General features: G+C 39.3%; 1 protein-coding gene across 4 annotated transcripts in view; it reads right to left on the bottom strand.

The window, feature by feature from the left end:
- Positions 1 to 1,305: 1,305 nt before the first annotated feature.
- The window catches only part of kif5ab (kinesin family member 5A, b), an 86,878-nt gene continuing 73,149 nt past the window's right edge, over positions 1,306 to 15,034 (bottom strand). The window contains exons 26-29 of one of the 4 annotated variants that reach the window (XM_015959136.3): positions 11,636 to 11,697; positions 8,663 to 8,690; positions 8,328 to 8,440; positions 1,306 to 6,739 (exon numbers count right to left, since the gene is read on the bottom strand). In XM_015959136.3, the coding sequence (XP_015814622.3) occupies positions 8,341 to 8,440; positions 8,663 to 8,690; positions 11,636 to 11,697 (190 nt within the window). In that variant the 3' untranslated portion in view covers positions 1,306 to 6,739; positions 8,328 to 8,340. Of the gene's footprint in view, positions 6,740 to 8,327; positions 8,441 to 8,662; positions 8,691 to 11,635; positions 11,698 to 15,034 lie in introns of those variants that run through there. The other 3 variants (XM_015959137.3, XR_011520123.1, XR_011520122.1) reach the window with 3 other exon arrangements.

The following is a 15,034-nucleotide window of genomic DNA, read 5'->3' as shown; positions in this document are numbered from 1 at the left end:
TTTTCATTACCTTCCAGAATGAGCCGTTTCAGGGCTCTGTCACTTTAAGAAAACAAGCATGGAGCTGGCCCCGCCCACCCATCCCCTTAGGCTGCTATAAGCTCAGAAGCTCTGATATAGGGAGGGGCTCAGAGTGGAGCCACTGATCCTCCAGCAGCAAGCTCACTCTAGTTAAAAGCTGTTGTGAGAAAATTTCTCAATTTGTGACATCACAAATGGGGAGTTTTTGAAATAGCTTGTTTTAGGCACATAATTCCTAAACAAACACTGACAAAAACACTTTTATCTCACTCTGAGTGTTTGGAGAAGCAGTACAGAGCCACATGGCAGCACAAAACGTGAGTTTCGCATAGTATATTCCTTTTAATTATTATTCTGAAAGACAACTGAGTAATTTTAACAAACTGCAGATGGTTATCACAACAGATCTGCCTCTGCATTTTAACATTTTTAACCCACTTTAACACAAATGTAAACAAGAAGATGCCTCAGTGTAATTGATTATTATTTGCTTAATTTTATTTTGCTGATCTCATCACACTGATTACATAAAATCACCTGCTGATCAGAGCAGTTATTTTATAATTGTAAAATCACCTGTATTACATGTTAGTAACAATCAATAATCAATATTTCAGAGCATAAATAACTTTTTTTTCTGCGTTTAATCCTGAATTTCTGTTTGATGACCTACTTTTTCTGCTATTTGGGGTTCATGGGACCTCTCAAACATAAAAACATATATGTTTGATTAAAAAGTAAATACATTTCCCATGAATAAGTTTAATAAAATAAAATGCCGTATTGCAGCAAACCCAGTGACCATTCATGAGCACACAAGGTTTAGACTGGGTTTAAAAGACACTGTGACATTTCATTTAAAAAAACATGCTAAGCAACATGATCAAAATAGAAAGTTTTATACAATATGTTTGTTTTCTGTCCAGATTTTCAGCTATTTAAATATTTCACTTGCACCAAAACTAAACTAAACAAACTTCATCTCCAAAATTAAACCCCATAAAAGGAGTGTAACATTCATCCTTGAGATAAAAGTTAATCTGGGGTGAAAAAAACACCAAACTGATGCAAGTTTCATTAGAATTGATAAAAAGTTTGTGTTTTTCCTGCTGATTTTCTTTTCTAAAGCAGGAATCGACTGCATTTGTTGTTGTTTATGAAGCAGTTTTATTGTTTTCTATTATCAGCAGCGTGTTTGTTTAACAGTTCAAATCTAGCTGCAGTCATACGACGTCACAAAGCATTTTATACAACTCACTCACAACAGCAATGAATAAGACAGAGTTTATGGCCACAGGATCGCATTTATTGAAATGGGATAACAAAGCTGCTTTTCAGCAGCTACAGAAAAGAGTACTCCATGCACTAAACCACACGCTATAAACAAACAAACAAACAAACAAACAAACCAAGCAACACACAACTTCACAAATTGACATTCTGCCCCCATTCTTTTTTTAAAGCACTCCACATTTCCTGCCGTGCCACTTCTGTATATTCGGTATCACAAAGAATTTACCTGGCCAGGTTGTTTTAAAATTGGTTATAATTACTGCGGAAGAATCAGACCAGTCGGACATAAAACAAAATAAAAATGTACATTTATTCATCCCAACACTTACAGCTAAATAAGAAGCCATAGTGCACATCAGGTAACCGCTTTTCACTGACAGCAGACTGATGGTTAACATTCAGTACGTGTTTCTGTAGGTAAACGTGACTGACTTAAAGTTCAATGACCTTTTGAAAAAAGTGAAACCCAACAATTGCAATGTTAAATAATCAGGAATAAAATAAAACACAAAAATATCTTTTATTAATTTTTTTTTTATTTCAGTAATCAGATGTGGAAAATATTCTAATGAAGGTATGTTTTGTAAAATTAATAATAAAAAAATATGGTCAAATGGACCAACTTACTAAAATGTTTTAACCCTCTGCAGGTGTTGCAGATTTGCACCGTTAAAACCTACCTACCTGGTTACTCCACGTACGTATTTCATGAGCATTTTTTAACTCAGAAGTTCCCCTGAAGGACTTAGTTGTTCGTCCTTTTATCAAAACTTATTTTGAGCCTGAGAGGGTGAAAACACAAAATTGCAGACAAAATAAACACAAAACCTGACCTGTGAGTCTCAGCAATCCTGCTGAGTCTGCAACTGTTTACACTGACTTCCACTTTGGGTTAGTAGGTAAAAGGTCTTGAGCTGTGGGACTGCGTGGAGCAGGTTGTAATTTGCCAAAATAAGCTCTAGACTTTCCAACAACTCCATGAAAAACAATGTTTTTTTCATAAGGTCCCCAAAATCCCCTGTCATGTTCTCCTGTTGGGTATTATTTTAATATTAGTAAGCAGCAGCAGCGGCACCTGTTATTCTTACTGGAGTTATGTTTGAAAAGATTTCCCATCTAAGTATTTAAATGAACAGTTGTAAAATGACTACAATTCCAAAACAATCATCCTTTTCTCTTCTCCATTACAGCAGTTTTACAGTATATTATCAAATGTACACATACATTGGACTACTCAAACCTACCCTGTACATCTTTCTACCTATAAGATCAATTGCAGTCCATAATTTCAAATTTTGGCCTTATTCATGTTTTATTTTGAAATTGATTTGTTTTCCAGCTTGCGCCTCATCGAATCATCCGCTCAAAGTGTCATTCTCAGTTCCACCAGTAGGTGGTGCTGATGTAAAAAAATGAATTAGATATCCTGTCTTGAACATTATAGTCACGTAAAATAAAAACAGATAAACACATTTTACTGCAACAGGTGCAGGTATGGTATCAGAGAGAGAGGGGAAAGGAGATCCAGCACCTTCTAGCATGTTAGCTAGCTATTTCCTGTAGCAAGAGCGACATCTCCCAGTGCCCCAGAGACAATAAATTCAGTGATGCTGATTGGCCAAAATGACTCCCTAGCAAACAAATGTGATTGGCTGTTTAGCTGTCATTCAGGGGCAATTTTACCAACACCCCAAGAGTGAAACTAGAGAATCTGTTTGAGGAAATTCACTGATTAATGAGAGACAGCTGGTTACATGTTGTGTAGATGAATCAGATAGCATGTAGGGAAATACAATTAAGAAAAACCGACACATTTATAAGTATGACTGACACCTGAGTAATAATTCTTGTACATCTAAGACATGCTGCATGAGCATCTCCACCCAACTGGTTGACATTCAGCAAGTGAGTAATGGATGTGACCAGCCAGACTGGTGTGAAGTATGAAGAGTATGGACATTCTACATGCTACTGCGACCCCTGAGAGCATAAAGTAAAGTGTAAAAGGGCCCACATCTGTTCTCTTTTTGTGTCCTTTTTAAGAACAATGCAATCTTCCAGTCCACCAAAACGAGGACTTCCTGTCAAGGTCCCTACAATCTTCAAAAATCTGTAGAAAAGCTGCCTTTAGCCAACTAGCTGGTTGCTATAACAAATCAACAGTCACTCATCTCAACTGGGTTTAATATGAAACCCAAGGGGACTAAAGGTCTGTGAGTAAGGGAGGCCAACAGACACCCTGGATCAGGGACCTTTGGGACCAACAACACCAACAGGAGACAATTGCAAGAGATTTTGAAACATTTTGGGATACTGCCCACATGGTTAGCTCTGTTGCTTCGTCCACAGATGCATAATTCTTGCAAAATGTACCTTAATCTAAAAGTGTCTGAGTTTTCCATGTGTATAAAATAAAACAACGTTTGGTATTATTAGAGATCAACGAAAAATAATGTTTTCAAACATTTTTCAAGGAGTTGAAACTAGAGCTTAAGTAATACACTGCAGAGAAGAGTTAGCTCAGTTAAACTTTACTGTTTTATTTTGGTCCCTGACTAACAGAAATGCATTGAATGTTTCTATGTGCACCTTTCTGATTTCCACTGTCATTTTCCAGTGTGCAGCTAGTGGTCATTGTTGAATTTGAGATGAGGGATAACAGAAACTCAAAAATTATTTGTAAAAACTGCATTAGAGACCTCCTTGGTCTTCACCGACGCTTACACACTCGTCTCATCCTGACTATCTGATCAGGAGGTCGACTGAGAGAGTTGGAAGTGATGTTTGTTACCAGAAGCACTTATCTGCTCAGAAATCTCCGACTGCACCCACTGGGGCCTTTAACTTATCTGCATTCTCAAAGGTCAAAAATAAAAACCGACTGGTTGATGAGATGGCATATCTCAGAGAGTGTGTGTGAGACAGAGCGTTATCAGCATATGATAACCTGCAGTAACCTCTGCGTCATATGTCCAAGGGAGCTTTTAGGTTAGAAGGTTATTGCAGAGCAAGATCCAAGCTTCAGTTTCACTCGCAAGCAAAAAATAAAAAAATAAAAATTAACCATATATCCAGAATTAGTCATCATCTTTAAAAAAAACACACACATCAGCAGCCACACACGTTCACTCACAAAACAGTGGAAGTCAGAGCAGTTATTCAAAGGAATGCATGTTAAAAGTACATTTAAACTTAACACAATCATTCACATTCAGCAACAGGTAGAGACAAAAAATATATATCAATTGCAAATAAATAACATTTCATCTAGAGCAGCTGATAATATAGGTTTATCTTTCTAACTAAATATAGCAGTATAAAAATAGTTGCTACATATTATTTTTTCCACACTTTCATGCTTTTGGATGAAATGTTTAACGTTGCACTCATAGTCCTCGGCAGGCTGTTTTCTGGAGATAACATTCAGCATGAAAGTCTCTTCTCAGCTCAAACAATCCGTCTGCTTCGCTCCTCAAGCTTCCTTTTAGCAAATGATTCAAAGTCTGACTGCTGTGACAACTTGTGCCGACCACAGAATACTTGAGTTCAGTACTTTTATCAACGTTCTGATCGACTTTGTTGTTCGGGTACATGGTCTCGCCCAAAAGGGCTGTGTCAAGCTGTACTGTAGACACGGGCTGGATAAATGCATTGATTTGTTGTACTTTCATAATAATACACATCAACTGTGAGAAAGTATCTCATATAAAGGTGTCAAGACAGGTTTTAGCTCTATCAGGAGCATGGACGTAGTTTTGACTTTAGAAGTGGGGGACACACAACCGGCATGAGGACCGGGGGGTGGGGGGGATGTCTTCACAGTAAGTATACAAAATGATGTATAAAACTAAACTACAGCCTATAGAGGCTCTTTTATGTAATGTCAGGATTGCAGAACTGTGAAGTACACAGATGGCAGGAAAACAAAAAAACTAATACTATCGATTCAACTTTGTTTTTCACCTTGTTAGTCATTTTCATTCCTACTCATTGTCACCATTTGACACTTGTTTTTTGAAAATCTGATCAATAGAGCTCATTTACATCAGATTCTAGCTGAACTTTTGGTCCGAGTGCTCAACTAGTGTATTTAATAAAGCATAATGGTAAAAAATTGCAGGGGACAAAAATCTACTTTGGAAACGGCATGCCCGGAAGTTATACTTATGTCCTAATCGATAAGTTTGTCTAAAATCTACTTTAAAGGGAGATTATTGTGTATTTTCTTAAGTTTCTGTCCTAGTTGTCACAGTGTCGACTGATGTGAAGGCTCTGGGTATGAGTTTCTAACAAAAAGAGCCTTGGACATTACTGTTAGACACGATTCATTTAGATGTAACCGATCTATTTAAATGCTGAAAAAACACTCTGTAACTTTTTCTTTTTATGTTTTAGTCGGCTTTAGCTGCATCCAGGTAAACAAAAGAAGCGCACACACAATAAACTGGTGACAAAAATGCTAAATATAATCACAAAAACACCTGCTTAGGTCAAAAATAGTTATTCAGTTCATGTTAAAAAACAATCAAACAACATTCTCAACTATAAACAACTTTTTCAGACTTTGAAACGTAATGAAACCATTATTTTGCATAAAATAACTTTGTAACATCATTGTTGCATTTGAACATAAATTAAATAAAAATAAACTTTAAACTACGATTGAAATTTCTTTTTTTTTTCCTAAAAATACATTTTAAAATAAAACCGTACATTCACAGCCTGCTCTGGTGAATGGGACTGAAAGACGGGACTTTAAATAGAACTTGGTCACGTTAATCTACACATTTCTTTCTGTTCTTTCTGTTAGACTCCTATACGAAGCTTATTTAGTTGCTGTGGAGATTTACACATTTCATGGTAACGTTACCTCACCAGGGCAACTCTTATTTGTGTAATTAAAAAAAATACTGAAGGAAAACATAAAAATGATCATGCAATAAAAATATAATTATCAATAAAGTGAGTGCTGTTCTTTTTCACTTTTTTTTTTTTTTTTTTGCACATTCTCACTCTTTGTTTTCAGATAAGTCACGTGTTTACTAAAGTTGATAAAGTTTTTGATGTGTCACTGCAGACTGCACTGGTTTCATGTCCCTCATGCTGAACAGCACTTCCAAGTGGGAGCCTGTCGTGCTCTATTTTTGGTCCCTTTTGTATTTCAAGTCATGGGGTACAGAGAGCAGCAGCAGGTGCTGGCTGCCAGGTATTTAAGATGCAGTGCTTGCCAAACTGTTACCCACAAACACCCAACAAACCGAGGAAAGAAGGGAAATCAAGGAATAGCAAGCAGAGGCTTGAAAATAGACACAGGAGGACTGTTTACAACAGGTGAGGATGGGAAAAAAGTTTTTTCTTCTTTTAGAGACGACAGAGATCATCTGCATGCAGATTTAAAGAGAAGGCTTCAGACAAAGTCGCCTGCCTGCAGAAACAGAGCAAAAGAGTGGCAGTCATTTTGAGAAAAACACATGAAGCAAAGCATGATAGAAAGGAAGAGACAGCTGCCTGTGACTCATGCTAGCAGCGCCAGAAGGAACATGTCATTCATGTCCTGTATTTTTACTGGAAGTTTGGGAACCGCACAAGCTCAACTCTGCAACCAGATTTAGCCTTTTGCTGCAAAAATCCTGTAGCAGATTTAAAATACAGTTTACAAATTAAACCTAAAATTAGCATCTGAGATCACATCAAAAAAACTGTGCCAAATATGAAAAGTTTCACTGCACAAAAAGTAATTTGATCCACATCCTTTAAAATGGCAGAAGGTTTTAACTGGACAGGGACTCTGAGGTCATTTAAAAAGTGTTGAGGTCAGGCGGATACTTTTTGTGAGATGATTTTGGCGAAAGCGTCTCAGTGTACACCAAGTTCATATAATTGCCCTTTTTTTTGTTGTTTCACTCAGGCAGCAGGCAGAGGTCCAGCTGGAGACTCTCCGATTATCTAAAACAGCGTCGGTTTTAAAACCGGCTCACATTCTGATGTTTCACCCAGCAGCACCATCAATGCTGCAATGGCAAATCCGGAAAACAAACTAGCTTCAAACGTTTTTCTCATGTCTCTTAACAACCTTCTAACATAGCTGTAAATATATTGCGAACTTTAAAAATATTTTTAAAATCGCTTTTTTCCAAAAGCCTCAGCCAATAGCATGGCTTGGACCAAACACAACCATTGGACCATCCGGTTGTCAGTCTCGCCGAACCGCTGCACTGCCGCATGTCCCTGGGTCCTCCATTCATTACACACTCACATATTTAGCAACAGGACACCACTGGTGTCAGAGGTTATCTGCTCAATAACATCAGAGAAGGAGAGACAGCTGGCTGCTACTACTTCAACTTTAGCACAAACTACCAGAGTCCATAAAAGAAAAACACCATTTGAAGTCACAAACAACAAAAGACGTTTGAGCCTAGAGAACGGTGACTGGTGTTTAGTAGGTTCTGGTGTCAAGTGGACATGGCCTGGGGATGATAGCCAACAGGAGGGGTGAATTTTCTGTCACTGTGTGTTTAAAGCTAGCTTGTTTTGTAGATTTTGCTACTGCAGCTTTAACCTCTGCTAAACTTTAATGCAGGAAATAAAGGTTGAGCCTACCTTCATTTTCTGCCTGCATCTAAATCTCAGTGACTGATCATAAGTTTTCTCAGTAAACTTGGCTTTAGGACAGAAACATTGTGCTTCCGTTGGTGACGTTAGATCCAGCCTGCATTTAGCAGATACCATTTCCTTTTCAGCACCAAATTGTAATGAATACCCAGGAACATCAGACTGTTTGGTAGAGTTTGGAAAAACATTTTCATTGAAAATGACTAAATTCTAAACAGATAGCCAACGATATGTAAAATTCATTAAATCCATTTGCATATTTGAGTAGACGTAACCTGTAAAGATTATGTGTTTCTAACCATTCATCTCCATCAAGGCTGTTCTCGATTTGTGATTCATCACATTGCAGAGAAAACAGACACCCATTAAAGATTACCGCTCTGTTTCCATTGTCTTACCTGCTCAGGCCCATTAGCTGGCTGAGCCTTCAGGCTTCAGCTTGTAGAGGTTGGCTGCTTCCTGATTGTCACAGACATCAGTTCTGGACACAGAATTCACATTCAGACACATGCTAACCATCAGGGTTGTTGCAGCAGGAGCAGCAGCAAGGCGGCAGCAGCAAGGGGGCAGCAGAGAGACACAGCAGTGAGGAAGGCTAATTGAGGCTTTTTCTGTATCCTAATGCCACCAGGGTGAACTTTTTAAAAATAATGACTGCCGACAAGTGATAAACAAAGATGCATTGATGTACTGATTATTACTGTTATTCCAAACTGTGAGATGCACGTCTTACCTGTTGTCATTGATATCTGTGGTGTTTCCTGTGAATGAAAAGAGTGTGTGAGGACACAGAAAGGTGCACAGTGGTTGGTGCAAAACAGTAGGGTGTGTGTGAGTGAGTGTGTGTGTGTGTGTGTGTGTGTGTGTGGGGGGGGGGGGGGTACAAAATACACCCATATATGGGTTTAATTATTGAGTGGTCGATGGGTTATGAACCAGCACCTGCATGGAAAATTTTTGTCATTGGATCAACTTGACAGTAAATCTATTATTTAGGTTCAAATAATTACAGGTTTTAACTTAGCAAGTAAGAAAAACTTCAATGTTGACTGACTGAGAAAATAATGGCCATCATCTGCCTCTCTTAAAAGATATACCGTATTTTGTTAAAGGGAAAGATAGTTTTCATTGAAACTATGAAATCTGAATTGTTTTAAACTCATTAAATTGTTAAACCTTTTTGTCACAATCCAGATGACTTAACACAATACTCTGACACTGCAGGTTATCACCACATTTTACATATTTAAACCATGTTAATTTCTATGTTAATTTGGCAAAAAATAAATAAAATAGACATCAAATGAATAAGTATTTTATTGAAAATTCCAATAAAGCACATCATTATTTGAGCAGAATTAAATTATTTCTTTAATCATTAGAAAATCACGGCTAAATATTTCAGTAAGAAGTGATTTTTAGATTTAGTCTGGAGTCTTGTCTCAAAGCTTAGAGCCAAACCTCTAACAGGATTAGTATGTTCATCCTAAAGCCCAGCCATGTCTTAGTAATGACATTTCTATTAGTTTCTTAATTTTAACGTATTGTTAATATAAATTGTTCAATAATTGTTAAAATAAACATGTTATGACTTTTTTCTTAAGTTATAATAGTTCTATAATCTATAAAACATGCTCATGAAGTTATCTGCTCAAAATCCCTCTAGCATAAAACAATTTCAACAGTTTTATTCTTGACTTTTTCAGTACCTTCCAGAAAGAGGCATTTCAGGGCTCTGTTACTTAAGAAAACAAGCTAGAGCTGGCCACACCCCCTCATGCCTCGCTCAGGCTTCTAAAGGCTGAGAAACTCTGATAGCTGCTCTTCCATTAGCAGCTGCTCGGTTCCATGTGAGAGGGGGTTATAAAGTAATTTACCCATTAGTGACGTCACAAATGGGAACTTTTTGAAACCGTTTGTTTTAGGCACATAATTCCAATACTGACTTTTTGCTTTTTGAGTGTTTATAGAGGCAGTAGAGACTCAAAAAAAAAAAACGTGCCAAGCCAAGTGAATCTGTATAAGTACTGCCTCGCTGCTGCCTTTATTTATATTCACACATCAAATATAAAAACTAAATGGACCACAAGCTTTAAAAGCTCCCATTTATTGAATATTTATTTTTAATATTCATTAAAAGCTGCCATTACAGGCATGTTTTTGTAGCAGAACAGCACTTTAGCAGAAAATCTGAGCTTGGTTGTTTTTTATTTTTTATTTCCTGCACCATATTTACATTCTGTGCAGCGTGTTGAGCTGAATTCATTCCCCAGGTTCCTGCGAGTCCTGGCAGCCATGTGTCACGGCTACACTCGGAGGCAAAGATTTATTTCACGAACTATTGGTGGGGGCCTTTTGTCTGACAAACTTATTGACAGCAAGATATAACAAAGAGCTTCAGCTGTTGTTTGATTCCCTGAAAGTCTGTGAGAAATGTGTTTGTTGTCGTGCGCAAAGGCGAGTTAATGTGATTTGTGTGTGATTTGATGAGATTGCATGCTTGACAGGGACTGCTCAATTTCATGGAGGAAAAAAACAAAACACACACACAAAAACCATTGTGACAGTTAATAAAAATCTTGCACTGTCAGGGGAATGCCGCTTGTCAAGGCTCCATCGAACAGACCGAGAACAAAAAGTCAAAACAAAATTTGGGCCCGAGCCTGGCAGATCCATTTGGCTTTGAGAAGTATATTTTCCCACAAGCTCTTATTGAAATTCATGACACTCAGTACAAGAGTGGAAATTGCTCAAGAGGAACGAGGAATTGTGGCCTCAGAGTTTTGACCTGGTAAATAAATTGAACTGAACACAAACTACTCCGGTAACAACAGGACAAACATTTAGGAATATAAACAGGATCCGCACAGCTGCTTGTGCTAAGAGCAACTTTATGAAAAATGTAGATCCGGCCTGATTAGACCCTAAAGGTGCTTTCAGGATAATGCAGTCATATCTGATGTTTAATAATGGCCACATACACTCGCAGCATATAATGATAAATTGGTTCCAACCCCTTTTGTGACTTTTATTGATATTCCTGGTGAATCAAAGAGGTGTGATGTTGTTGCACGATTCAACTATTGGGTCAGAGGCTGAGATGGGCCTCTAGCCTGTCTGCGTAATGATACCGCAGGTCTAATCTATCTCCTCCAGAGTTTGCTGCTGATAACACACACACACACACACACACACACACACACACACACACACACACACACACACACACACACACACACACACACACACACACACACACACACACACACACACACACAATCTGGAGATGTTTGACAAAATCTCCCAGCAGCAGGAGAATACCACAGTCGGCTGCACACATCCTTAGTGAAACATCTTGAAGCATATAAGTATATGGAAACTTTATGCAAAGAGGGCTGACCTACATTGAAACTGTCCACATTCGATGCCAATCTTTAAATCCAGCAAAATCGAGCCAGTTTCTTGATAAAAGTTTAAATAAGAGAAGGAAACAGGATTGTAATAATAGTGACAGGGCAGCTGTAAACGGTTGCAGCAGCCTGCTCTCGGAATGCTACATAAAACAACATCTAAACATAATGGCAGGTATGAGGGCGTAATGGGTGTCATTAAATTACACTCATAAAAGTAAGTAAATTCACCCCAGATGGTCAGGGTTGTAACATCACTCGTTATTTCAAACAGGCTTTGTCTGCAAGAGGCTCACCGTTTTCTGAATCGAGCATCTCTGAGGACTTCACCGACTTGCTCGCTGGTTCAGCTGGAAGCCTGAGGACAAAAAATAAATAAATAAAACTTAAATTAGTGTTGCTAATGGAGTTGTGTTTCAAAATCAATGCATTTATTCTGGTGTTTGGATTTATCAGCACAGCAGATGATTTAGGTGACATCAGCACCATTGGTAATTTTGTTGCTGAACAAAAAAAAAAAAGGCAACAAACAGAAACAGCTCTTCTTAGGGTCTCTAATGACCTTCTGACTCACAGTGATGCAGGGGACTGTTCTGTTCTGGTCCTGCTGGACCTGACTGCAGCCTTTGACACTGTTGACCATCACCTGCTACTGGAGAGGCTCAGAGACTGGGTAGGCCTATCAGGATCTGCTCTGGAGTGGTTCTCCTCTTATCTCTCTGAGCGCTCCTTTTCTGTGGCCGTCTCCAAGTTTAGGTCCTCCACCACCTCCCTTACCCATGGTGTCCCACAAGGTTCTGTGCTGGGGCCTCTGCTCTTCCTCCTCTATCTGCTTCCTCTTCAGCACATCCTGAGCTCCTTCAAAGGAATATCCTACCATCTTTATGCAGATGACATCCAACTGTACATCTCCTTCAAGCCCCATGAGATGTCTAAGCTGCCGCTGTTACACACCTGCTTAGACTCTATCAAAACCTGGATGGCTGGGAGCTTTCTACAGCTGAATGAAGATAAGACTGAGATCCTCATCTGTGCCCCAGACAAGCTGGTTCCCAAAGTCAGAGACTCTCTTGGTCAGCTTGCTTCTCACACCAAACCTTCCGTCAGGAATCTTGGCGTGACCTTTGACCCAGCTCTCACCCTGGATTCTCATGTCAGTTCTGTTGTTCGCTCTTCCTGCTTCCATCTCAGGAACATTGCTAAGCTGAGTCCCATTCTGTCTCGCTCTGAACTTGAGACAGTTATCCACGCCTTCATCTCCTCACGCTTAGACTACTGTAACTCTCTTTTCACGTGTCTGAGCAGAACCTCCCTGAACCGTCTACAGGTGGTTCAGAATGCCTGAGCTCGGCTTCTGACCAAGTCCTCCAAACACACCCACATCATCCCGCCTCTCCTCCAGCTTCATTGGCTGCCAGTCAACTTCAGGGTTCATTTTAAGATCCTGGTTCTGGTCTATAGGGCCTTACATGGACAAGCACCATCTTACATGGGTGATCTTCTTAGTCCCTACACCCCCAGCAGGTCCCTGAGGTCCAGTGATCAAAGCCTACTGGTTGTGCAGCGCACCAGGCTAAAGACCAAAGGTGACAGATCATTTGCTGCTGTGGCCGCCAGACTCTGGAACTCTCTCCCCCTGAGCCTGAGATCAGTGGACTCAGTGGTCTCCTTTAAAAAGCAGCTGAAGTCTCACTTGTTCAAGCTGGCTTTTGTATGACCTTCTTCATCACTCTCTTTATTCTGCTCTCCCCACCAATTCCACCTTCCTCAGGATCCACTGATTTCCCTCTTTCCTGTTAACTCTCTCTTTCTTAACATTTTTTAAATCACAATTGCCTATTTTTGCTCATTTTAAATATATTTTTAAATATTTTCTAGGTGCTTTTTTGTATTTTTGCATTTTTTGTTTTTGTGAAGCGCCTCGTGATTTTTATCTTGAGAGGCGCTATAGAAATGATATTTTCTTCTTCTTCTTCTAATGCTGAATGCATATTTTAGGGACGACAGAGATTGACTGCATGCATATTTAAAGATTCATTGCATGGGGATTTATGGGACGGGGGCAAACTTAGGAAAACAACCCTATATCGCAGTACAAGGTAAGAAAATCACTTGCATGGATTTCTGAAAACAAAAACAGAAAAAATCAAACATAAGTCCCAATTGCTGCTTTAGTGGTGCTAGAAGCCCAACAAAGCTAAAGGATCATTTATGAGCTAATTTCTCACAACCAGGATGGGTGTTTCTCAATCCCAAGGAACCTTGCCTTGATGCCTTGGTCCTGCCCAGTTGCCTAGGAGATACAGGAACTGCCAAGGTGTGTTCCAATGTTCATGTTCTAGGCATCTGTTCTCCGTTTGTTAGCCGTTTAGCCAGCTGAGTAAGGATACACGGGAGGTGCCTTGTGGCCTGGCCTTGGTCAAAAATTTCCCAGAATGCACCACAGTATTTTCAAAATGATGGCGAATCAGAAGCCGGCAGCTACTTCGGGGTTAAATTTCAAATAAGTTAACTAATTGTAGCTATCGGGCTGATATCTAAAAAATTATTTTTAATTTATGGTTGGCTAGTTGCTTAGTAGTTGCAGCTTTGGTGGCTAGAAGGTAGTAACTTGTTTACATATTTAATTTAACCAATACAATACACAAGGACAGTGTCATCGTGAGCAAGGCGTCTGGCCCCACAAGACGCCTTGACATTGAGAAACACCCGATGACTTTGTTTCCTTAGGATGAAGGTAATTTAAAATCTACCCATTTCTTCTGTTGAAGTTTAAAGGGGAACTACGCAGTTTTGGCTTGCTGTTAGAACCCCCTTAGTGTCCATTTGTAGAACCAAAAGCAAAACCTATTTCCTTGCTGTGCGTTCGTCTTTTTAACACCTTAATCTAAAAAGCTGTAATGTCTCCCCAGCCTTCATTAGTGTCTACAGGAGTGATTCATCACTAAATTAAACAAATCAGCTGTGTTCATGATGCAGGAAATGTGCTGGAACCAAACTGCAGCGCCAGGTATGTCAGCTCAATATTTTCTAAGTCCCAACAGAGCAGCTCACCAGTCTGAAGTTGCAAGTGGAATATTCTGGCCACAGAGGACGATAGAGGCTGGGTGGCCTTCCATTACCCTGTAAAGGGTAATTTTAGCCCATTTTAGCACACTCAAGAAAATTATTTAAAAATATGAAAAAGTTGAAAAGTGTGCCTTTAACAGGTGCTTCAGAAAGTTGGGTTTTACTTTTAAGCATGAACACATCAGAATGTCATCTGCAAAGAAGTGGAACTAAACCTTTTTTCTCAGAATGGACCCAGAAGGAAGCATGCATCATGAGAACAAGACAGGGCCCGGGGATCATCAAGAAAGCCTGTTTGCTGTGCTTTTATAAAATAAAAACCGATACCAAAATATTGGTTTACTTCCATTCACTCTTCTTTCTCCTCCAACCCCCATAAAACTCTGTTTGTCCTCCTTCAACTAGCAAGCTTCAAGGACAACAGACATCAGTAACGGTCTCTGGGACTTCCAGGTTTTCAGGCTCGAAGGTCGGACATGTTCCATATTTTTGATCCAGTGTGTTGCTACCACACACAGTGTGAGAACCTGACTTGGATTCTTTGCCCTGTATGGAAGTTGTACGGATTGAGATGGAGCTGAATACAATGACCGAAAAAGTTGCATGGTGTTCCCAATGTTAAAACT

This window comes from Nothobranchius furzeri, chromosome 3 (genome assembly GCF_043380555.1).
Source record: "Nothobranchius furzeri strain GRZ-AD chromosome 3, NfurGRZ-RIMD1, whole genome shotgun sequence".
Lineage (NCBI taxonomy): Eukaryota > Metazoa > Chordata > Actinopteri > Cyprinodontiformes > Nothobranchiidae > Nothobranchius > Nothobranchius furzeri.
Note: the sequence above shows the minus strand (reverse complement) of the source record. Positions and strands in the feature narration are given on the sequence as shown.